Source organism: Stomoxys calcitrans, chromosome 1 (assembly GCF_963082655.1).
Source record: "Stomoxys calcitrans chromosome 1, idStoCalc2.1, whole genome shotgun sequence".
Taxonomy (NCBI): domain Eukaryota; kingdom Metazoa; phylum Arthropoda; class Insecta; order Diptera; family Muscidae; genus Stomoxys; species Stomoxys calcitrans.
This window is the reverse complement of record NC_081552.1, coordinates 3,768,365-3,792,231: the sequence shown is the minus strand read 5'-3', so window position 1 is coordinate 3,792,231 and position 23,867 is coordinate 3,768,365. Positions and strand designations below refer to the sequence as shown.

General features: G+C 36.7%; 2 protein-coding genes across 2 annotated transcripts; one reads left to right on the top strand and one right to left on the bottom strand.

The window, feature by feature from the left end:
* The first annotated feature begins 633 nt into the window (after positions 1-633).
* LOC106084747 (ninjurin-B) lies at positions 634-1,673 on the top strand. Its single transcript, XM_013248651.2, has 3 exons — positions 634-854; positions 915-1,300; positions 1,357-1,673. The coding sequence occupies exons 2-3, from the start codon at positions 917-919 to the stop codon at positions 1,474-1,476; spliced, it is 504 nt and encodes a 167-aa protein (XP_013104105.1). The 5' UTR covers positions 634-854; positions 915-916; the 3' UTR covers positions 1,477-1,673.
* On the bottom strand, positions 1,597-13,738 carry LOC106084745 (short/branched chain specific acyl-CoA dehydrogenase, mitochondrial). The gene is made up of 4 exons (XM_013248649.2): positions 13,468-13,738; positions 13,261-13,372; positions 2,740-3,047; positions 1,597-2,675 (listed from the first exon to the last, which is right to left on the bottom strand). Exons 1-4 carry the CDS (start codon positions 13,498-13,500, stop codon positions 1,881-1,883), a joined length of 1,248 nt encoding a protein of 415 aa, XP_013104103.1. The 5' UTR covers positions 13,501-13,738; the 3' UTR covers positions 1,597-1,880.
* Positions 13,739-23,867: the final 10,129 nt, after the last annotated feature.

The following is a 23,867-nucleotide window of genomic DNA, read 5'->3' as shown; positions in this document are numbered from 1 at the left end:
GTGGATGCGCGCGTTTATTTATTTTTACCTATAAAAACATGTGTTTTGTTCAAAATGGGTAAAGCGAGAGAAAGAGAACAAAAGGAAAAAGAGACTAAAGTTCTTATGAGCACAGCACTCTCTTACTCTCTCTCTAAAAGCCGGCTTTTATGACCAATCACCCAGAGACACACACATGGTTTAAACTTGAAAAAACTCGTTTCCGCACAACCGGAATATGGGTAGTAACTGGTGTACCCATGCCATTAAGACGTGAGGAACATTTACACTGAAAAAGAAAAAAAATACGACTTAAATAAAATAGGGATAAATTAAAAAATAAGTAAGTGCCTATATACTATTGGTACCCATATTAAAAACAACTTACATTCCAATTCTCTTCAACAAAAAGATATATATAATGATACAAATTGTCAAAGTAAATTCAAATGGGAAACCCAACATTTTGAAAGTCAAAGAACTTATTAAAATTAACATCACTTTAAATTAAAACAACATGAAAGTAGAAAATTAAATATATATAATGATTTAAAAATCAGTTTTTATTTCATTTTTAAATGGCCATGCTCATTATTGTACTCTTGTACTTTTTAATTTTCTTGACTATATTTGAGGGTGTTACCAGCACAAAATATTTTAAACAGCTGTTACAAGTTCAACCAATCACAAAACCGTACACATGGGCTGCCACATTGTTGCTTTTAATGAATAACCGTTTTCCTCAATTCAAACGAGTGCCAGCCCAGTGTCTTTCATTATCACACTTTAACCGCAGAAGAAACAGCGCATTAAAAGAAATGAATATCATTTCCACAGACAAAGAAGATACGGTTAATGTTTTGAGGTTTCATAAGGTATAGTATGTTTGAATTCCAAAGTTGCTATTTATTTCGTAAGTCAAGTTTATTCTGCAGGTATGACTTCGATAGTAAATAAAAATGAGAATGCCTCGACAGCATCATCAACATCCGAGCAGTCTAACAATGATAGTGAATCAAGCGAAGAAAATGGAAAGTGCTGCAAATCGAATGATACAGGACCAGCGGATACTACTGAAAACCCAAAAACCACTGGAAAATCCTGCAAAATTTCCATAGAAGACCCTAATCGGGGTAGCTACGCGGGTAATAAAAATGTTGCTGAAGGACTAATGGATATAGCGTTGTTATCGGCAAATGCTAATCAATTGAGATTTCTTATAACTTATAACCACGATTCCTCAACTTATTTCATTAGTATGGGTTTGGTATCCCTCTCACTCATAATGCAGATAACAGTTGGAATAGCCCTTATATTCAAGGTATGCTATTGTTGTCTTCGTTATCACTTAATACATTTTCATATCAAAATATATAGCGCCGTTTCCGCCGCTGTCGCAGCAAGCGCTATAACGAATTCATCTTGGGAGGCGTTTTTATTATTACTGTCATCAATATCCTTTTGGCAGCCTTTACAACCACCAATGAGAATAAATGAACTGGAACTGACATTCGTTCGCCCAGCCATCGGCTCTATGCACCGAAACCACCCAGCTGGCTAAGTATTTGGCAACCCCAACAGCAACAGTAAAAGTAACAAACTGAAATTCCACACAGCTTTAAATAATATAAAGTTTTTTTTATTGTATAAATCACTTTTCAAATACAAAAAAAAATCACTATTACAATCTCTAATTATACCAGAGATCACAGTCTGATTACCATATGGAGTAGTAGATCGCACCGTGTCCTCAAATAAATGCACTGTTGGTATCTGTTACGGTAATGAAGAAGTTATCTTATGTATGGAGGGGACTTTTGAAAACTTATTGCATGTACAGTTCCATGACTGTATCAGGACTACATATTTTTTAACATACAGCACCTGGCTGATAAGTCCACCTAAGACGAGTACTCCTTCTTTAAGAGCTTAGCGATTGTGCTGAGTTGCATGTTGGTGGTACCCTCGTAGATGGCACCAATCTTAACATCCCGATAGTATTTCTCTTGTGGGAAGTCACGGGTGAAGCCAACACCACCCATCCAGTCGATACACTTAATGGCAGCACGTTGGGCCACTTCGGAGGCATAATATTTAGCCATAGCGGCTTCCTTGGCGAAGGGAACACCATGTTCAACCATGCGAGCAGCATTGTAGGTCAACAACCGGGCAGCCTCAATCTCTGTGGCAATGGTGGCAATTTGATGTTGCATGGACTGGAAGTTGTAGATCTCCGAACCGAATTGTTTGCGTTCCAACAAATAGGGAATGGTGTGATCAAAGACACCTTGGGCCAAACCAAGCATCTGTGCGGCAATGCCAATACGGCCCTCGTTTAAGAAACCAGCAGCATACTTATAGCCATGACCGAAAGTGCCCAACAAATTTTCTTCGGGAATACGTACATTGTCAAAGTTCAACATGCAAGTTCCAGAGGCACGGATGCCCAATTTGTCTTCAGGTCTATTGATGGTGAAACCAGGTGTGTCACGCTCCACAAAGAAGGTGGTGATACCCCGATATCCATCTTCAGGCTTGGCATTGGCGAATACCAAGAACACACCAGACAAATCGGAATTAGATATCCACATTTTGGTGCCATTTATGACATAGTGATTACCATCCTTCTTGGCAACAGTCTTCAGGGAAAAGGCATCAGAACCAGCACCAGGTTCGGTCAAGGCAAAACTACCAGGCTGCAAGTAAAAGAAACATTTTTAATAACGGCCACATGTGCATACAGATAAATGAGACACCTACATATTCCTGGGCCAATTTGGGCAAATATTTCTTCTTCTGTTCCTCATTGGCCACCTTCATGATCAACGAATTGACCAAGGTATTGTGAATGTCAACCAAAGCAGCGACGGCTGGATCAACTTTGGACAATTCTTCTACAGTCAGAATGGTGGTCAAGAAATTGCAACCACTTCCACCCAATTCAGTATCGATTTCAATGCCCATCAAACCATTGTCAAACATGGCCTGAACAACGGATGGTTCAAATTTGTGTTGTTCATCCATTTTTTTGACATGAGGAGTAATTTGTTCCTGGGCCACCTTGGCAACTGAAAGGATTCACAAAATAAGTATTATTAAAGTGTAAACAGTAATTCTCATGTTTTTTTAGCTTATGGTTAACTTTATTGATATAGTCGTTCCTTTTATTATAGCATTGGCACTATATATACCTCTACCTCTGTATAGACCAATACGTCATTCTATAAATAACAAACCATGTTTGAGTGGCGGGCACATGTGCCCATTGAATTGATAAGAGGTTTTATAAGACAATATATTTCCATTGTCTTTATACGGAATATGTTTGAAATGTTTTCTGAATGTTGCATAATTATCTTCATAATGAAACATATTGGGTTGCCCAAAAAGTGATTGCGGATTTTTTAAAAGAAAGTAAATGCATTTTTAATAAAACTTGGAATGACCTTTAATCAAATATACTTTTTTTACACTTTTTTTCTAAAGCAAGCTAAAAGTAACAGCTGATAACTGACAGAAGAAAGAATGCAATTACAGAGTCACAAGCTGTGAAAAAATTTGTCAACGCCGACTATATGAAAAATCCGCAATTACTTTTTGGGCAACCCAATAAAAAGTTCTTCAATTGTTACCACCACAATATTCTATTCACCACTGTTTGCAGTGGGGTTAATGAGAAATAAAAATTTGCGGTCATAATAATGTTGGAACGTAAACAGCAACTCGAGGTTAGACGATAAGAACCATAACATCTGTCCTACACAGAAAAAAATTAAGAAATTTTTTTCAATTAAAAATATAATTGAAAATGTTTTCAATTAAAAAATTATTGAATCAATATTTTTTTTTAATTTAATCCGTATTTTTATACCCTGATTCGATTTAGCTTTGTCTGTCTGTCCATGTATTCTTGTAATCAAGGTACAGGTTACATTTGTTGTCCGATTTTCACAAAATTTTGCACAAGTGTCTTCTTTGGTCCAAGAACGAACGCCTTTGATTTTGAAAAAAATCGGTCCAGATTTCGATATAGCTCCCATATATATCTTTCATCCGATGGGCCCTTTTAAAGCTGTAAAAGCCACAATTTTGGTCCGATCCTTACAAAATTTGGCACAAAGTGTTTTTTTAACGACCCAAAATGCTTGCAAAATTTTATTGAAATCGGTCCAGATTTAGATATAGCTGCCATATATATCTTTCATCCGATATGCCCTTTTAAAGCTGTAGGGGCCGCAATTTTGGTGCGATCTCTACCAAATTTGGCATGAAATGTTTCGTGTGACGTCCCAATATGTGTGCAAAATTTCATCATAATCGGATCAGATTTATATTTAGCTCCCATGTATATCTTTCATCCGATATGCCCTTTTAAAGCTGTAGAACCCACAATTTTGGTCCAATCCTTACAAAATTTGACATGGAGCGTTTTATTCAACGTTCTCATATGTGTGCAAAGTTCCATTAAAATCGGTCCAGATTTAGATATAGCTCCCATATATATTTTTAAGGCTGTAGAAGCCACAATTTTGGTCAGATCTCTACAAAATTTTTCATGAGATGGTTTAATTGACATCTCAATACGTGTGCAAAATTGCATCAAAATCGATTAAGATAAAACTCCCATATATATCTTTTATGCGTTTCGACTTTTAAGGCTGTAGAAGCCACAATTGTCCTACCATCGTAAGAAAATCGTATAAGGTTCTATTCGATATTTCAATAGGTATGCAAAATTAAAGTCAGACTAAATTTGGATATAAGAGCTATCTATTAAAAGTATTACGTTTACTCGGTGGTGTAGGGTATAATATAGTCGGTTCCGCCCGACATTTGCCTTTCCTTACTGGTTTTCAATTACGATCGTGACTGAAATTTAGGAATTTTCCATTTAAAAAACTAATTGATTCAATCATTTTTTAATTGAATCTGTTCTTCTTTTCAATTACGATTGTGATTGAAATTTTTTAATTTTCAATTAAAAAATTAATTATTCCAATCATTTTAGAAATTTAGAGCGCACAATGTCCAAAGCGGCATAGAGCGGATTAGTATTTGCACAGTTTTTTTTTCAACCTTACATATCCTTACATCCTTACAACAGCTGAGTACAATTTTTCTTGCGAGTGCACTATCTGTCAAAAAGTTTTGGTTGTGTGTGTGTGTATAATTAAGAACCACAAAACACACAAACAACGAAAATGACGCCAACTAGTAACATACACAAAATCAGGGTTGCACTAATCACGGATTTTGACTGATAGTGCACTCAATATTTTGTTGTTGGGCAACTGCCACTACCTGTAAATGAATATATCTTGCATTCTATCCTTTTCAACATGACATATCCGAACACAGCCTATTATATATAAACTGTGTGCCGATTGATAGCAAAGTTGTTGGGTTTGTAGGTTATGTAAGAGTGGCAGTCCTTTACAGACTCACTTAGACAATTTTAAGTCCATTGTGATACCACAGTAGCGACAGACCAAGGCTTCTGGCGGGAATCGAACCCACGACCCCTGCACCGATAATCCAAGCACGCTACCAACTCGGCTGCCGAGGCGCCCAATAGGGTTTGTAAAAATATGACGTTTAGTGTGGTGAATAATTTTTGGGTAGCCCAAGAGATTTTTGACAGAAGCAATGCAAATTTTGACTTTTATAAAGCAGAGTTCCATGTTGGTAGTTGTAAATAAATACGCAGGTCAATTCAATTTAAAATTGATTATAAATGCTACACTGTTGAAAGAAATTGGCAAAACAAAATGTTTTTTATTTGAGACATTTGCAACCTATGTGTGAAATATTTGTTCGACGGCGTCAGCGTCAGCAATCATTCGGATTTCACATGTTAATAAAATCTTGGTACAATAAAATCATTACTTGAAAAAGACTTATTTGTGAACAATGCCCAAGTATTTATTCGTTCTTATTGCAAGTTTACTTAACAATTGTTTTTAAGCAAGTTATGGGTAATTTTCAATAAATTTTGGTAATTTCAAATTGCTGTGCTCATTTTTGTTCAGGCAGAAATGGCAAAAATTTCTATAGTGAGAAAGTAACCGTTTGTCACAGCAAAATTTACATTTTTTTATTTATTTATTTATTTATTTATTTGATGAATACCTACACAACAAGATAAAAAATCTTATAATTATTTTTTTTCACCAATGTAAAAAAGCATCCTCTACGTCAATTTTACATCTCACCATACAGATGGCTGCCGATTGGCACCGCGGCCGATACGGGATGACTATGAGCACCACACAGGCTGGAACTTTGAGCTACGACTTGTGTGGTGCCCATCGTTATCACGAGAAGCTTAGCTGAAAGCTATCGGGCGCAGTCCACAGGTTGCGGATGGACTGCGGAGTAGCTGCAAATGCGGCCGCGGGCAGTCAGCTCAGCTCCTCTCAGTGAGGAGTTAGGTGGCACTGGCTCTTAATTAAATACTGAGTGCCAATGATACTCGAGATGACAAGGTGAGTTATTGGCGCCTTCAAATAACCAATGCTCAACATCAGCGTCTGTTCCCAGGTTAGGGGCGGCTGGCGGCGAGCGTCGGATCTTGGAGCAAGCAGCTCGCCACAACAAGGGATACGTGTGCAATCCCACAAAACCCATGCGGTTGGGGCGCTGGGCCAGTAACCCGCCCCCGGAAAACTGAGAACTACTATGAGAAACAAAGGAATAGTAAAAACGGACGCCCCCAACGTTGACGACCCACGCAAACGAAAAAAAGACCATGATTTGCGGATCTGCACCTGGAATGTTCGCACTCTTTATAGAGAAGGTGCAGTATACACGCTGGCGGATGTATTAGAGAAGTACAAGGCAGATATTACCGCCTTACAGGAAGTGCGATGGACTGGGAATGGCGTCACTACAACACCAAAAGGTGACGAACTATACTATAGCTGCCATAACACGAGGCATGAATTTGGTTGTGGATTTGTGGTTAGTCGGAGACTGAAACACCTTGTCTCCAGCTTTACTCCGGTGGATGAGAGGCTAGCCACAATCCGCATAAAAGCCAAATTCTTCAACATCAGCCTTATTTGTGCCCATGCCCCGACGGAAGACAAAGACAAGCAGACCAAGGATATTTTCTACGAGCGCCTAGAGAGAGGATATGACCGCTGCCCCGCCCATGATATTAAAATCGTTCCGGGAGATTTTAATGCGAAATTAGGGAAGAAGGCATCTTTGGTCCAACAGTCGGAAAGTTTAGCCTCCACGAGATAACGTCCAGTAATGGGTTGAGGCTGATAGATTTTGCCGCGGCAAAAAACATGGTAGTTAGTACCACAAGATTTCAACATAAAAATATTCACAAAGCCAGATGGCTGTCACCCGATCAAAACACGAGAAGCCAAGAATGCGGCAATCGGTGGCAACGCGTCAGATGAAGGAGAGGTATCAGGAGAAAAGGAGAGACCAGAAACGTCTGTTCCGAAGAAAGAAAAAAGAAATGGAAAGACATGAGTGTGAGCGAATTGAGATGTACAGGAGTCAGAATGAAGTCCGGAAAGTCTACCAAAGAATTAAACATCAAACCGATGGCTTTGGTGCAGGCATATCCTCCTGCAGAGACAAAGAAGAAAATCTGGTAACTGACACAGATAACATGCTGAGGATATGCAAAGAACATTTTACCCAACTGCTAGTGTCCGATGTTGGCGGCGAAGAGGATACCGCAGAACCAATCCTTTATGATGGTATAGAATGTTTACCTCCTAGTCAGAATGAGGTCCAAGTAGCAGTAACCCGACTAAAGAACAACAAGGCCGCCCGAACCGACGGGTTACCCGCTGAACTATTTAAGACCGGAGGCGACACGCTGATAAGACGTATGCATCAGCTTATCTGCGCTATCTGGGTAGAAGAACGCATACCCGATGATTGGAACCTCATCATAATATGTCCCATACACAAGAAAGGAGTCAAGACGGAATGTGCCAACTACAGAGGAAGAAGTCTCCTCCCCATCGCATACAAGATACTCTCGAGCGTACTGTGTCAAAGATTGAGATAATTGGGCCCAATCAATGCGGCTTTAGACCTGGTAAATCCACCCTAGACCAGATATTCACACTGCGCCAAATCCCAGAAAAGACCCGAGAAGGACAAATCAACAAGCCGCCTTCGATACTCCTTTACATTCAAAGGTATTTCAAGCCATGTCTGCGTTTGGTATCCCTGCAAAATTAATTAGACTCTGCAGGATGACGCTTGCTGATACGCGTTCCTCAGTAAGAATAGGAAAGAATCTCTCCGAACCATTTAATACCAAACAAGGGTTCAGACAAGGAGACAGCCCATCGTGTGATCTCTTTAACATCCTGCTGGAGAAGATTATACGAGATGCAGATGTAAATAGATATGGCACACTAATCACAAGAGAACACATACTACTCGCCTATGCCGACGACATCGATATCATAGGTCGGTCACCGGAAGTAGTAACTGCAGCCTTTGAAAGAATCGAAAGAGAGTCAGTGAAGTCAGTGAAAGAGAAATTTGCTCGAAATCTGATTTATTGCAAATTTTCCATGAACATTCCACTGAGGAACAGGGACAAACTTGTCACATACCAATGAGTGCAGTTCGATTCAAATTTAAACTCAATAAAAGGGGAACTACTTTTTATAGCCGAGTCCAAAAGGCGTTTCGCAGTTTGACATCTCTTTGGAGAGAATTTTTTACATGAAAGAGTACCTCACACGAAAGAGCACCTCACAAATAGTGCCAGCATTAGGAGGTGAAAACAACTGCAGACAATTTTTTTCCTGAAGGCCTCACCAGGATTCAAACCCAGGCGTTCAGCGTCATAGGCGGACATGCTAACCTATGCGCAACGGATTTTGGGTAATTTGCAATAATGGTGTCATTTGTCGACCATAGTTATTACTGTTTGAACATATTTACTCAAAATTTTATACGGATTGCTTAATAACCAATCTCAAAACGTACGCCAACAAAAATTAGTCAGAATTGGATACAGCACCCACTTTTTTACTTATAGGCTAGGTGTAGGGTACTATGCAGTCAGCACCGCCCGACATTTGCCTTTCCTTACTCACTGTGTTTTGACTATTACTGCATAAGAGAAATTGCTTAGAAGGTAAATTTAGCAAGAATTATAAAAAAAACACTGTTTTGGCCATTATCTAATATGTGTAGATACCTAAATGATTAATCTGATTAGAAAGATAAGATATAGCGCTTACTAGCCAGAAAACTCAAAATAAATTAAAGCAAAATTGTTTTTGTCAACTTTCCAACTAGGATTTGGACCGACTGAAATCAGCACCACTTCAACTCTCTAGGAAAGTTAGCAGATATCAACGTTATTATCCACATGAACCCACTAGAACAGTGGGCGGCAAGGGCATAATGCTGAATCCAAAGATTTGTTCTATCACAAGTGTAACGCCATTTAAATATTGAAACGTTCGACACAAACAAACCAAACCCAACCAACTCATCTTCCGAAGAATTTTCGGGATAGGAATGAAGGAAGAACTAAATTTAAACCGCTGACTAAGCTTGTGAAAAGTTTAATAGAACTAAACCTAATACTTCTAATATTACTTTTTTCTTTAAACCGAATAAATGAAATGTTACCCTCAAAAGCAAAGTGGTTTCGAACCCTTGTGCTGCCCTGCATTGATATAACGTCAATTCATAAAACCGCTTGCCTACCCATTCGCCTACAGAGACATAAGTATTCACGGGTGTTTATGTTGTGTCTATTTTGTGGTGCCGATATACTCTCTTTCTCTTATTCACAAATGTGGTTCTCTCTGTTGTTAGTGTTATGCCACATGGCGCTCTGCAATGCCAAAAATATGTTAAGGCTTGTGTGTGTGAGTTTATTTTTACTTTCTTGAAAACAATTGACGTTTAATATTGGCAAAATAATATTACTGTTGTGAAATAAAAAAAAAAACAAACATCATTAAAGCGGTCGTAAATTCAAAGCAAATTATAGTCAATTTCTTTGATATTTTTTACAGGCTGTAAAAATATTATTGTATTTTTCAAAATCGTCTATAAAATAACTCTAAGCATATGAGACATATCTTTGAAAGTCCAGGTTCGAATCCCGGAAGGAGCATTTTTTTATTATACCCGGCTACTTTCTCTGAATTACATTTTTTGAGCTTTTTGCTTAGGCATGTTCATTTTCTTTACTTTTTAATCACTATTATCCCATGACTTTTTGAAAGAAATCATATAAATGCCTAATTTGCATATTCGGACTTAATATGGGATTTGTTGCACTTCTTGCAGCATGTCTTCGATATGCAGGATGACATTGTAATGAATAGCTGGCTTATTTTAAAGGCCTGGAATTTCACAAGCATCCCCTGCATTTGTTTTTGGGCAAAAGTGTACCATTCCGTTGTCGTCAGAGAATTAAACCCAAAAAATGTTGGCAAATTTTATGGGAAAACCTTTTCAAAATGTGGCGCGATGCAGAACAATGTCATATAATTTGAAGCATGCAAATTATTTCGGAAAACATTGCTTTCCTTCATACACAGCTTTAATGGTCACTGAACATCAAATTTGATAGTTCACTAAAGTGATACTAAAAATTTCAAAGATTTTTCGCCAACCACAATAGGTTAAGTGCTGCTAAGTTCGACATGTACCAGTAGTCTGCACTTTTATTTTTAAACTCAAATAACTGAGAATATGTTAAACATTTTTTTTTAAAAAATTATTAATAAACATCTATAATATCCTCGGCTTTCCTTGTAAACAAAAATATATTACCCCGCCTATGGACGAAATAGTTATCTGTACTACGTTGAAGGCCTCAATTTTCGGGCTCGAATCCTGGCGAGAAAATCCGAAAATATACCCCTTAACTGATATAATCACATTACATCTTCTTAATAATAAAAGCTGAAACTTGGTAGGTATTATGTTTTACCCAGTGTGGAGTTCAGTTCGATTATAGAGGGGCATTTTCGAATTAATCTATATACAACCCCTTTATAACCGATCACCCTGTCTATCGCCTTTAGCTCTGAAAAGGAATATTTTTTACACAATTTGTTCGAAATTTCCAAAAATATGTTAAATAAGATCTCCTGTTATTCGAAAATAGTGTATTTTGTATCAGATTTGGATAAAGCTGCCACACAGATCGGTCTCGCAATTTAAGGTTTTCAATATTTAAAAGCGGGGTTTTTTGCCGATTTCGCAAAATTTTGCATGAATGCGTTGTGTGTAGAGAGAGAGAGAGAGAGGAGTAAGATACCCTCAATATTCGCGTCGAATACGATCCATATCGCACCGTATTGGGATAAAATTTTTGTATAGATATACCTCTCGATTGAGCTTCAAGGCCACATAAATGGCATGTTTTTCAACCGATTTCCCTGAAATTCGGATAGTTGGGTAGTATTGACCTTTCTACAGTCCACACCAAATCTTAGTTCAATATAGCTTTTATGTATACCGATCTCCAGATGAGAAATATGCCTATGGTTGTGGGTATCTAATTTTTTGCTGGGGTGTGATTATGAAATTATTTTTGGTTTTTCCTTTGGTTTTTTCGTGTTAAGTATGTGAGTAAATAGAATAAAGCTGTTTTAAAATAAATGCATCAGTAATTTTCATTAATAATTAATACTTTCTTAACTAAAATACTAAATGCCGACCGTAGAAAAAACCGGTGGAAGATCACTTTTTTTAAATTTTACAAAATTAATAAAAGAAATTAGAATTTTTGGTTAATACATCTTAAACAAAGCAAAATTTTGAATTGTAAAAGCAAAATTGAATTAAACATTTGTACCCGGAAGGAGGATGGATTAAAAAGGGCAAAATCCTTAAGGGGCATCACGTGTACCTAATTTGGTGTGTTGATAGAAAAGTTCATAAATAGCGAGGACTACCAAAAAAAATCCGTAATTTTTTTCTCATCTTTTTGGCGCCAATAGAAAGTGATGGGTTACAAATAGAGAGTACCTATCTGCTTATAGAGTTTTTTTTTTTTATTTTTTTTTATTTAAGTCTATAGATAATAAATACCCTTACATACTTAAAGTTATTAACAATTTATGTAGGTAAACCCCTTGATAATAGCAGTTGTGAAGGATATAAATATATATATAAAGGAAAGAAGTTTAAAGCTTTCTTCATTATTCTAGGCTTAATTTACCTAAAAATGTTGTCCTATCAAATAAATGACACATGTTGTCCTATCAAATAAATGACAAAGTTCCTGTCAGACTTTTTCCTTGATCCTGTTCTAAGGCACAATTATAGAAGCCAGGGTCTAGCATCCACCATTGCAGAGGAACTTGGAATGCGTTTATACGTCTATGTTCACTACCCACGAGATTTTCTGTTTATATAAATGTGATTTTTCACTATTCTCCCCAACTAAACAATAACACGGCAATAGACACAAGTATGAAAACACATCCGTTGTGGCCAGTAGAGCGTATGTTAGCCCCTTATCTTAAGGCTAAGGCCAAAAACAACAATTGTTCAAATATCGAGTACGTTTTCAGCTTTTTGTAAAATTGTATGTGGTAGGTAGTAACAAATTGTGAGTTATGCAATATCAACAACCGCATGCCGCTTGCTTTGTTTTTGCGTTTTCATTAATATTTAGCTTAGCAGGCACTAGCGACATCGACGAATATTCTGGTTTGCATGCCTGCAGTAGTGCATAAATTAGTACGTTTAGAAAACGAAATGCGCTTGATATCAATGTGAAACAAATATATCTACATTACACATATGTATGTAGGTGCATGTAAATGGATGCTATAAAACAGCTTAACTAACATTTATCTTGGGCTTTAAATATATCTCTCTTACTTCGAATATTCTTTCAATAAAAAAATCGAATTTCTTTTTGTCCCCTTCATAGGGGCATTTCATATAGAAATGCCTAAGAAACAATCTAAATGCTGCGCAAAAAGGCAAAATATGCACATATGTACATACATATTAACTTATGCCAGTAACTTGCAAATCAAACTTTTTTTCTTATTTTCAAAGATAAACAAGCCAGCCAACAAAAAAAATAAAATTAACAATATACATATGGGGAGGGTTGCGTAACAGCCGCCTTACTATGTGACAGACAAAAGAAAAAAGAACTAGAATGTTTTTGGGTTTTTTTTAATATACAATACAAAGCCAGCAAAGCGATTTTCTCTAATGAAGTTATACCCCAAATTCGTTATAAACCCTTCAAAAACACGAACAAAGTCGGACTTTGAGATACATTCGATTTCCACTTACCGGTTTCCTTCATCATTTTCTCATCATCGGTAAGAAAAGTTAGGGGAGTTGGAGTATTGGCACTGCCCGAGGACATGGCAGCACATTGTTGTTGTCGCACTGCATTGGCGATCTTTGGAAAAAGAACCAATTGAGAAGACATATTACATAAAGCATAACTTCATAATCAAAAAGAGCTGTTATATTCCTTAGGAAAAACGAACTCACCAAGCGTGTGGGCAATTTCCTTAATGCATTCATGGTAGTATATGGCTATGCTTTTGATTCTTTGAAGAATTTAATTCAATTGAATAAATTTATATGTCCACCAATAAGCAGGGCTGGTCTGCCAATTTGTCTGTATGTATGTACACCGTTCACACACACACACACACGTACACACCGTACTGATCACTTGAGATGAGGATGGAAGACGTGCGAAAAACTGCGACCTCCAACGTCTGACTGCTAATATCAACTGATCTACCTCCAGTACACGTATGATGTATAGAGCTCTTGTCTAAACACTCTCTGCCATGCCCCCACATTTGCCCACTTGTTGTTAGTGTTTTGCAGCACATGTTGATTTGTGTGTTGTTTTTACGTCTCACGATGAGATATTTGTTGAATCGTATGCTTTCTCGTGTTTGGCTCCCAAATTGTGTTGGGCCACTAAGTTAGGAGAGAGGTGAAACGTAAAAACACCGAACCCATACAAGAGCATGATTTTAAGGCTAAAACGTAAAATATCCCTGCAAACATTTTCTATCGTGCGAGTCACTAAATCTGCACTCAAGGAAGTTGAAAACAATTTCAACCGATATCATTTTTTACTCTAATTAGTGTCTTGGTACGGGAGAAAACGTGTCACTTAGTGATATATACCCATGAGTGACTAAAAAGGGACTAAAAAGTTTAAAATTTGAATATCAATTTTTTTTGCCTAATGTTTTTTTATCTTTTAGTGTGGGGCTTATTTTTATTTCTCTTTCTAATTTATTTCTTTTCCAAATCAAGATTAATAATCGAACATTTTATTTGCAATGAGTTTCCCTGCCTGGGATTTGAACAGGCAAACCTTACGATTGTGAGGCGTATGCTATCGCTCTGTGCCTTTCTTCATTACAGAAGGCTAAGTAAATATACATTCTCTTGTGTGGGGTTTTTTGTGTCAGCGTACAAAACAACAACAAAAAATCTATTTTTAAATTTGTAGCAATAACAGTTGATTTTGAGAAACTAATTAGCGAAACATGAATGATAGAATTCCGACTGTAATGTATATTTTTGTTTTAAATCATGAAATCTCTACAAACTATCATACAAAAGTACCTAAAAAGTGACTATTCAGGGAGGGAGTGAGAAAGTCACTTCCAAATGTTTGCAGGGATACTACATATAGTAACTATGCTACACTAAAATAGAAATTTACGAAAAATAGAAGCATTTAGTGAGTTACAAAAGCCAATATTTGAATGTAAGTTTAAAAGAAAATTTATTTAAAATGTAAAATATAATTGTTACTACATTAAAAAAAAACTCCTATTTATACGTATAAGATTCTAGACACATTTGAGCAGGCTGGTTGGGGGGGCAAATAGCCACGTGCGCTAGTATTTCATGAGCGCACAGCTGTGGGAAAACACACATCTCAACTTACTTGTAGGCAAAAATGCAAATTAACAGCAATTTGTTGTGCTGAACAACAAAAATTTAAAATCAACAAATTGGTCTTCAATCTAAATCATAGAATCGTGGAGGGGACAAAAATCCCCTTCAATGCGAAGATTCTTAAATGTGGCAAAGTGGCAATATTAAATAGATTTTTTTATTTATAAGCATAATGTCTTGCATATTACTTATATTGTGCAAATTATATTTTAATTTTCTCTTAATTACACTAGTTTACAATCATTCTACATTTCGAAATATGGAATGCCTACACAGGCTTCACAATCACGTTCTGAATGTCAGACACAGACAAGAAAAGTAAGCAACAGTGTTTACTAAAGAAGGTTAAGTCACATGCCCAGCTTACGAAATATTGCAACTTCAGAGTTGTATCCAAATAAACTCTCAAGGCTGGTACCATGACATAATCACCAGGTACTGTACCGTAAACAGCTGAGTACAATTTTTTCTCGCGAAGTACACTATCCGCCAACGAGTTTTGGTTGTGTGTGTATATATTATATTGGGTTGCCCAAAAAGTAATTGCGGATTTTTCATATAGTCGGCGTTGACAAATTTTTTCACAGCTTGTGACTCTGTAATTGCATTCTTTCTTCTGTCAGTTATCAGCTTAGAAAAAAAGTGTAAAAAAGTATATTTGATTAAAGTTCATTCTAAGTTTTATTAAAAATGCATTTACTTTCTTTTAAAAAATCCGCAATTACTTTTTGGGCAACCCAATAGTTAAGAATCATAACACACCATCAACGAAAAATCGCGCGAGCTAGTAACATACACAAAATCAGAGTTGCACTAATCAATGATTTTGACAGATAGTGCACTCAATATTCTGTTGTTGGGCAACTGCCACTACCTGTAAATAAATATGTCTTGGCTGGTGCTACGTTTTTTTTTTTTTTTTGGAAAAATTTCCCTACATCGTTTTTTCTGTGGTTTGGCAAGGTTACCACATTTGATTTTTTTGGGTTTCTTTGGCCAAAATGTTGCCATTTACGTATAAAAATTAATATGGCACCAACCAATTTATCAGCTGCTTACACACAAATATTAGTGTGTGGACCGTACTCAAATTCATATATGTTGTTGCAATTTCAACCAAAACCCACCCCCTCGAAATTAATAAATAATGGAACACAAAACTATTTAAAATGAATCGCATTCAGCTTTTATTTGTAAAAATAACAAAATTTTGTAGTATTTTCGTATGTATTAGATAAATAAGCACAACTTTCCAAAAGCCTTTGCAAGCATCTTCCACTTGTATAAAAAAAATTTGTTGTAATAGCAAGACCAAAAGAACACATGTAATACGTATGTATTACAATAGCTTGTTATGAAAGAAACATTATGTTTTTATACAATAATATTTTTTTCCACCCCGAGTAAATACATGTGAGCAAGATCACTTATACTAACAAACACTTAGTTACATTAAAAAGTTTGGCGATCGCGTTTATTTTACGTACCAAAACGTCCTGTTGCGCAGCGACAGTGTTGTGCTCTTTTGGGCGTTCGTGAAATGAAAATTTCCCCTAAATGAAAAAACAAATTATAACGAAATTAACACTTTTCATCAATATTTTATATGGAGCTTCACCGCGAAAATCGAATATAGTACCAACCTTTAGGTCAAATGGTTTGTTTAAATTTTAACGTTTTTCAAAATTCCATTTGTTTTTTCACATTTTTAATGTTTTAATTTAAAATTTGTACGTTTTATATTGTGTATTGTTGACATTTTGTGTATTGTTGACATTTTTGATTGTTGATTTCGTGGATAGTTCGGCTTGAGGTCCATGTACAAAATTTCAAGGACGTCAAGATATTAGCCCAAGAACCTAACTACAAAAGAAGCTACACATTAGAAATGCTGCACATAATTAACACCGCAGCTGCCGAACGTATGAACTACAAAACGGATACACACCACTGTGCACCAAAGTATAGAAACTTAATACAAAAATATAAGCAATAGACAATAAGCTTTATTCATTCTTGTGTGGTGTAAGAAATAAGTTCACTTGTTTTAAAATTTAATTTCTGTTTCAAACGTTAAATTTTAATCAAATTCATATTATGTTTCTGTGCTTTTGTTAAATTCTGTTTTATGTTACTATAATCTTTTTAGTTATCCATTCCCTGATGAAGATTACCGGCGGTAATCGAAATAATGGAAAAATTTAAAATAAAACAATTAATAAAAAAAAACGCCGACATCTGTTTTTAATAATTGTACATGACCTCAAGCCGAACTATCCACGAAATTATAATTTATACGTTTGTAATCACAAAGCTTTTAATTTTTTGGATGCTGCACGTGCTATGCAAATAAAAACTAGAATGTTATTTTAAAAGTGTACAGAAGTTTAGACAGATGAATGGGAATTTCTACCCCCATCCACACATGGTTGCATCGTTGATTTCGTTGTTGTTGTTGGGCAAGTAACGCTGCCTTCTATAATTGCACAATGTCCGCGTTTTTTATTCTACGTATAATCTTAAAGATATTGGGTGTGTTTGAACTTTCCAGTGAAGTGAAACGTGCCAAAAAAAAGTTTTCTAACATGAAATAAAAGAGGATACGCGATATTTCATAAGAATTTTATTATTTAATAACACATCTTTACTTTTTTAGGAGCATCCGGAACTGGAGGTGTTGAAGCGTAAAAACTTGGTACATAATTTGCAAAGTGGAAGCCATTGAAAGACCATCAAAATTATACAAAAAACGTAACCGTGAGCAATATTTTTTCAACTGTGGAACACAAATACAATAAGGCGTCGGCTTTGTACAAAGATGACTACGAGAATAAAATGAAGGCAATAATAAACGATATGTGTATGTATAGGCGGTTAAAGATTGACCCAACATCTAAGCTACAGACAAGGAACAACAAATTGGTGGATAAACTTTACAATTTGAACCTCATAAATATCCAGAAAAAGAATAAATTGACCAGCAGGACCGCGTTGGCCCCTCGAATATATGGACTCCCAAAGATCCATAGAGAGGGTACACCGTTGAGACCAATATGCTCATTAATAAACGCACCGTCCTATCATCTATGTAAGTAAATGCAATTTGCAATTTTTGGAAACGAACATTCCACTAAGGAACAGGGGCAAACTTCTCACATATCAATGAGTGCAGTCCGATTCAAGTTCAAGCTCAATGATAGGGAGCCTCCTTTTTATAGGCGAGTCCAAACGACGTGCCGCAGTGCGACACCTCTTTGGAGAGAGGTGTCGTACATGGCATAGTACCTCTCAAATGTCTCCAGCATTAGGAGGGTAAGTACGTAGTGAATATTCTGAAAAATATCACAAAGGATTCCAAATATAATGTTAAAGACGCTGTGGATTTTAAAGCGAAAAAATATGACCATAGACAATGACGAAGTTTTAGTATCTTTTGACGTGGTGTCATTGTTTCCAAGTATTCCAATGAATTTGGCACTTCGGATAATTGAAAATAAATGGGAAGAGATTGAGAAATATACCAATATACCACGGGCAATTTTCAAAGAATTACTAACATTCTTCATTAAGGACAGCAGATATTTTAAATACGATGACAAGCTGTATGAAGAGCTTAGAGGAATGCCAATGGGATCCCCCGCTTCACCCATTATTGATGACATTGTAATGGAGGAACTTCTGATTGACACATTTGACAAAATGGTAAAACCTAGGATATTGACAAAATATGTAGACGACATAAATCTGACCAGAAAGCCAAGGATAAACAAATCGAGCAAAAAACTGCTCTAGCAGCACACTGTGCATTGACTGGTCATTAGCCAAACTTCAACGACGTGGGCATCTTGGCTCAAGAGAACAACTACAGACGATTCACTTTCGAGATGTTGCATATCATCCACCTGACGAGAGAATGAATTTCAAAAAAGACATAGAAAGCTGCGCGAAGGTATATCGTCACACAGTCAACAAGCACGGCAGAAGAGAACATTCAGTTGCCAACAGACAAAAGTTTGTGTAGCAACTCATTTAATGTAATAGTTAGTGAAAGATTCTGATTGTATTTCTGTTTTTATTGTGTGATTCGCTTTTACTAAAGTTTGTGTTTTTCTATTTTTTTGTTTAAATCCATCTAGCCTTGAAAATGGTAGCTGGAGTCTACCGAAATATTGGAATGAATAAAAGAAAAAACATTAAATATTTGTGTTTTCATGGACCTATAGCCGAAACAATACAACAAAATTTAAGAATTTTTAAAACAGGTCAACAATACCCAAACAAAATAAATATTATTATAAATTTTATGAAATTTGTTTCTTAAATGCTATGTAAAGTTGTTTATGTTAATGCTATGAAAACTTTTCATTATGTAGTTTAGTTTAATTTTCATAAATGTTATGACATGTTGTGAAATTGTTTTGAAATTTATTAAACTTTATTTGGTTTTATTTGGACGTAATTAAATATATATATTTTTTTTCATACAAGTTATGACAAAATCATTAATATCATGAACATATTTCTTTCTGTGTACATGACATCGTAGGGGCTTAAAATAAGATAAGGGCTGACACCGTGATCGAATCCTTAGTATTGTATAAGATGGATCGGGTAAGCCATATGCTTAGGAACACGTGGATAAATAGTTGGTTTCATGTCCTAATAATAAGGAATAAAGTAGCTTTATTGAGGGCCACGTAGACGGCCAATACATTTCCGACAAGGTAAAATACTTTGGATAAAAAACTGAAATTGACGACTAGGAGCACAACACGGGTTGAAACTCTGAGCTCAGATTTGTGTGGTGTTCATGTTGTTGTTGTTGTAGCAGGGTGTTGTACAATGAATCGGCAGCGCTTGCTGATGAAGCACTCCATCGGGTCTATAAGGTACGTACAACCGGTTGCCATGGGATTAATGTGATGTTAATCGTGGTGTTCAACTTGCGTTCAGCTTGAGTGTCTGTGATACTCGATGTCAAAAGCGAGTTAATAACGTCTAAATTTTTATACCCTCCACCATTGAATGGGAGTATACTAATTTGATCATTCTGTCATTTGTTAACTCCTCGAAATATTCGTCTTAGGCCCCATAAAGTCTATATTGTATTCTTGATCGTCATGACATTTTAAGATCGACTTAAAATGTCATGACGTCTGTCTGTCTGTCAAAAGCACACTAACTTTCTAATATTGGTGTTGGTCGGTTGGGATTGTAAATGGACCATATCGGTCCATGTTTTGAAATAGCTGCCATATAAGCCGATCTTGGATCTTGACTTCGAGAGGGCGCAATTCTTATCCGATTTGGCTGAAATTTTATACGAGGTTTTTTGTTACGATTTCCAACCACTGTGCTAAGTATTATTGAAATCGGTTCATAACTTAATATTTCTGTCATATAAACCGATCTGGGGTTTTGACTTCTTCAGCATATAGAGAGCGCAATTCCTATCCGATTTGGCTGAAATTTCTCATGACGTGCTTCGTTATGACTTTCAAATCGGTATTTAACCTGATATAACTGTCATAAACCGATCTGGGATCTTGACTTCTTGAGCCTCTAGAAGGCGCAACTCTTATCCGGCCTTTAAAAAACTTGTTAGATATGGTCTGAATATGTCTATAGCCTAATACAGCTCCCATATAGACGGGTCTCCCCATTTTACTTCTTGAGCCCTAAAAAGATGCAATTCTTATTCGATTCGGACCATAACTTGATATAGCTCCAATAGCAAAGCTATTATTTTCTCTTAATCCTTTGCTGGCCTACAAAGAGATACCGGGAAAAGAACTAGACAAATGCGATCCATGGTGCAGGGTATATAAGATTCAGCCCGGCCGAACTTAGCACGCTTTTACTTGTTTTATTGGTAATTTAGTAGTATTCGTATGTACTATATCTAACATTTATAATCCATTATATTATTATATTAAATATTTTGTTAATTTTTAAGCTTGATTATAGCCTCTACTTCTAATAAATGCTACAATAACAAATGCTCATAGCGTTCCCGCGGCGATGGGTCCAATGGACCCGAACGAGCATAGTCACCTATGCAGCATGACGAGGACCGTAGCGTAGCTTCACATACAAATGTGGTACAACAGCAAGAGCACTGGGTGCAGCTGTTCGACAGGCGGGTTAAGTCTATGAAACTTAAGATAATTAAAGCGACAATGGGAAACCTGATCGGAATACGACATATATTCCACTATATATATGTCGTATTCCGATCAGGTTATACCACTTTTATATACATTTTAATAATAATAATTAAATTTCGAAAATGTTCGTTCAATAAAGAAATAAATTTTTCACAATAGTGGCTTTACTCGTTCACTTTACCGTGACTGATCCGAAGAGATCCGCGAGGTTATTGTGCATCCCGAGAGTGACAGGGCAAGAAGGAGAGCCTTTCGCCGTATTCGTGGTCTCCGAGCCGATGAACAGCCATCACAATTTACCGTCGGCAAAGTTACGAATGTTTTCCGTGGCGCCAAATCATCTAAGGCGTTGGGCCCCGACGGAATCTCTCCATTGATGTTGAAGAATCTGGATTAACCTGGAGTTGAGTACCTTACTACTGTCCTTGAACACTCTTATAGTTCCCGAATTCTGGAAAATGGGACGATTGCACGATCATGGCATCAGGCCCCCCACCCATTGTTGACATCTGCGATAGGTTGAACGTGTACCTCAACGAACTTGCCTCATATTTCGCTTCAAGAAATCTGAAGATATCTGCAACCAAATCTACAGCCACATTGTTGACTACAAATTCTCGTGAGGTGAATACTGAGCTGATTGTGATGGTCGTTGGAGCAATGATTCCGACCATCAAGTGTCCCAAAATATTTGGCGTCACATTTGACAGCTCTTACACATTCTCCCCACATGCCACAGCAATTTGCGATAAAGCCAAAAGTAGACACAAAGTCCTCACTTGCTGACATCACTTGGGTGGAATCACTATTGCGGATTTCTGGTAGACCTACTAAACATAAAGCTTTCGTACAGAGTAAGCGGTCGTCCATATTTGATGATTTTATGGAACATTATCAAATGGACAATCTAGGAACTGCTGCACATAATTCGAAATGTGGTCACGCCTATTAACATTATAAACAAAGCGCACGATCGTATTCACGATCCGTTTAATCTACGCTGTATGAATTAAGTTAGTACCGGAAAGATCTCAGGGCCATACATTACTTGGGACAACAAAAGGGTATGAGCAAGGCATTTCCTCACAGAAGTAGGCAAGTAGATATTAGAAGCATAAATTCTTCTCAAAGAAATCCACACTCTACAAAAAAGTCTCGGATCGAGGACAATGCCAAGACATTTAAATTGATGAACATATTCAATTTGAATATTCAAATCACAGATGTTATCATAAGATCCAAACATAATAGCCTTGGTCTTAGATGTATTAACCGTAAGGTGATTAACGGAATAGTATTTTAGATTAAAAATCCCCTTTTTATACTAAATTGGAAAAAATTTGCCGGTCTTTCTCCTCTCTGAGGTCAAACAGTAAAAAAAACTCGTAAAATTAAATTTTAAAATAAACTTTATTGGACATGAATTCAATAGTATATTAGATAAAAAAAAGTCCCCTTTTTATTCTGAATTATTAGCTTTGTATCGGAAGATATAAGTGGAAGAATATGCGACTGGGAAGTGTTGGAAGACCACAGCTTCTCTGATCATCGTTATATTAGCTTCAGCCTTACAGAAAATACTGAAGTAATGATCCATTGGCTAAACAGAAGAAAGGCGGATTGGGATAAATTTCGGCTCAAATTCTGCATCACTATCCCTTCTAGACTAGAAAAGGAAGTGGAAACTACGGAGGATATAGACATAGGATAGGAGGATATCAAGCGGATCACGAAGGCCCGATTATCGATAATCATGAGAAGTTAAGTGTTGTTATTGAGCTCCGTGAAAAATTAATTAAATATTAAAATAAAGCAGAGTATCGTAGTCCGATCTACGAAATTTTTGCGCTGCTGTCATCTGCCTAATAAGCTAATTGCATCTCGTGCCTAATAAGCTAATTACATCTCGCTCTGCGCTCTTGTTGTTGCTGTGTGTTGCCTCGTTTTCCCGGCATTTCATTTGATTTGTTTTGCCATTGTTCGCCTTTGAATCATGGTTCCTGCACCTGTTAAACATGCTATTCCTAAAAGCTGGAAGTGTCCTGTTTTTGGCTAAATCATCACTCGTGGTGTTTACAGTATTGGGTGTTCTAGCTGCCCCAATAATTTCCACACAAAGTGCATCAATATTTCTAGTAATGAAATCAAAACAAACAAGTCGTTGTTGTTCACCTGTAAGAAGTGCAGTGGTGATAAAGTCAATTCTGCGCGTTCCAGTTGTGTTGCTAATTCCACCGTTTTGAGGGGTGCATTACCCAATAGCAGTCAAATTGCTAATGATAGTGCCGGTGATGCGCGTTCCAGTGGTGTCGGTAATTCCAGCGTTTTGGGGACAACATTATTTAATAGCAGTCAATCTATTGGGTTGCCCAAAAAGTAATTGCGGATTTTTCATATAGTCGGCGTTGACAAATTTTTTCACAACTTGTGACTATGTAATTGCATTCTTTCTTCTGTCAGTTATCAGCTTTTAGCTTTTTTTAACAAATCCGCAATTACTTTTTGGCCAACCCAATAATTCTGTTGACACGGTGCATTCTCAGAGTGGTGCGCTTGATCTGCTTACTGGTTTGCAGAGTGTAGGTGTTGGCCTGTCTGAGCAAGCAGCAGATGATCGTCTCAGCTGTATTCGTGGGCTTTTAGATGACTATGTTGAGCCCAGGAAACAAAAATTTCATGAGCAGATGCAGAAATGTTTGCAGGATATTCAAGTAATGGTGGGTGGATGAGTCTATTGCTTCAATTCAGAATGTCAAATCTGATATTCTAGTTTGCCAGCAAAATATTGCT